This window comes from Perognathus longimembris, chromosome 13 (genome assembly GCF_023159225.1).
Source record: "Perognathus longimembris pacificus isolate PPM17 chromosome 13, ASM2315922v1, whole genome shotgun sequence".
Taxonomy (NCBI): Eukaryota; Metazoa; Chordata; class Mammalia; order Rodentia; family Heteromyidae; genus Perognathus; species Perognathus longimembris.
Window position 1 is genome coordinate 60,713,341 of NC_063173.1, and position 1,286 is coordinate 60,714,626.

Genomic DNA, 1,286 nt, shown 5'->3' on the forward strand with positions numbered 1-1,286 from the left:
CGCCCCCTTCTTTCTCTTTTTCTTTATGGCTCCGGGAGCGCGGGGAGAGAGGACCACACAGGCGGAGCCCGAGTGTCGGGACGGGGCCTTCCAGCCTGATATCACACGGAGCCCCACAATGGCGCCCGGCCGCGCTCCCCCACCCACAGGCCGGGGCCACGCACTTCCCCGCACAAAAGACGACTGGAAACCGTCCTAACTGAGCGGCCGGCGCCGCGCCCGGCTGGCAGCCCCGCCGGGGCCGGGCGAGAGGATGTGCGAAGCCGCGCGCCCCCCGCGCGCCCCCCGCGCCTCCCCGCGCCCCTTACCAGCCCCTGCATCCGGCCGTCGTCGCCCATGCACAGGTACCGCACGCTGCGGACGTCCTTGATCGACACCGTCTGCAGGGACACCGCGCGGATCTCCAGCAGGCCTGGCGCGAGGGGAGCGAGAGAGGCTGCACCTGGCCGCGGGCGGGAGGCGCGCCGGGGGGGGGGGGGGCGGGAGGGCGGCGGGCGGGGGGGGGCGGGGCGGGGGCCGGGACCCGCGGGCGCTCACCGTGCTGGCCGCGGTGCCGGTCGCACAGCACCGAGCCGTCGTCGAGGATGCGCAGGAAGCAGTGGGAGCGGCCGTAGGGGCCGGCGGCGTACAGGTGCCGCAGGCGGACCGGCTGGTCCCAGCGGTAGTACAGGTGCGGGCCCTGGTCGGAGGGGGCCAGCGGGAGCCCGGCCGCGGCCAGCCACAGGCTCGCCAGGACCAGGGCGCCGGCCGCGCTCCGCATGGCGCCGGGCCGGGGCTGCCGGGGCGGAGCACGTGTGGGGCCCGGGCGGCCGCTGCGCTGCCGCCGCGCTGGCGCTACCGGCGCACGGATCCGGCCCTGCGCCTCCTCGGGGCCCGCGGCTGGAAACACCCGGCGCGCCCGACCGGCCCCGCGCTGGGCGCCGCGGCTCCGAGCATTTCTTATCGGGATGGCCCGCGCCTCCGCCCCCCGGCGCACCCTCACCCCGCCTCCCGCCCCGCAGGTGGGCGGCTCCAGGCCCCGCCCGTGACCCCGCCCTGGCCGCCGCGATCCGAGGGCGCGGGGCCGCGCGGGGCGTCGGGTCCTCGGGGAACCGTGCCCAGCGCCCGCCCCAGCCGTTCTCGGCCGGCCGAGTTGACTTTTTATCAGACAATGGACCCCCCCCCCCCCGCTCCAAGCCACGGGCTCCGAGGGGATGCGCTCCGGGCCGGGCACCGGAGGGCGAAGGGGACGGGAGCCCTGGGACTAGAGCTGAGGCGCCCGAGGCTCGGCCCCCTTCGCTCCGAGG

General features: G+C 77.8%; 1 protein-coding gene across 1 annotated transcript in view; it reads right to left on the reverse strand.

Moving 5' to 3' along the window:
• Window positions 1-760, reverse strand: part of Fgf19 (fibroblast growth factor 19) — a 1,474-nt gene extending 714 nt beyond the window's left edge. The window contains exons 1-2 of the mRNA XM_048361451.1: window positions 538-760; window positions 309-412 (exon numbers count right to left, since the gene is read on the reverse strand). Of these exons, the coding sequence (XP_048217408.1) occupies window positions 309-412; window positions 538-760 (327 nt within the window). The remainder of the gene's footprint in view (window positions 1-308; window positions 413-537) is intronic.
• Window positions 761-1,286: the final 526 nt, after the last annotated feature.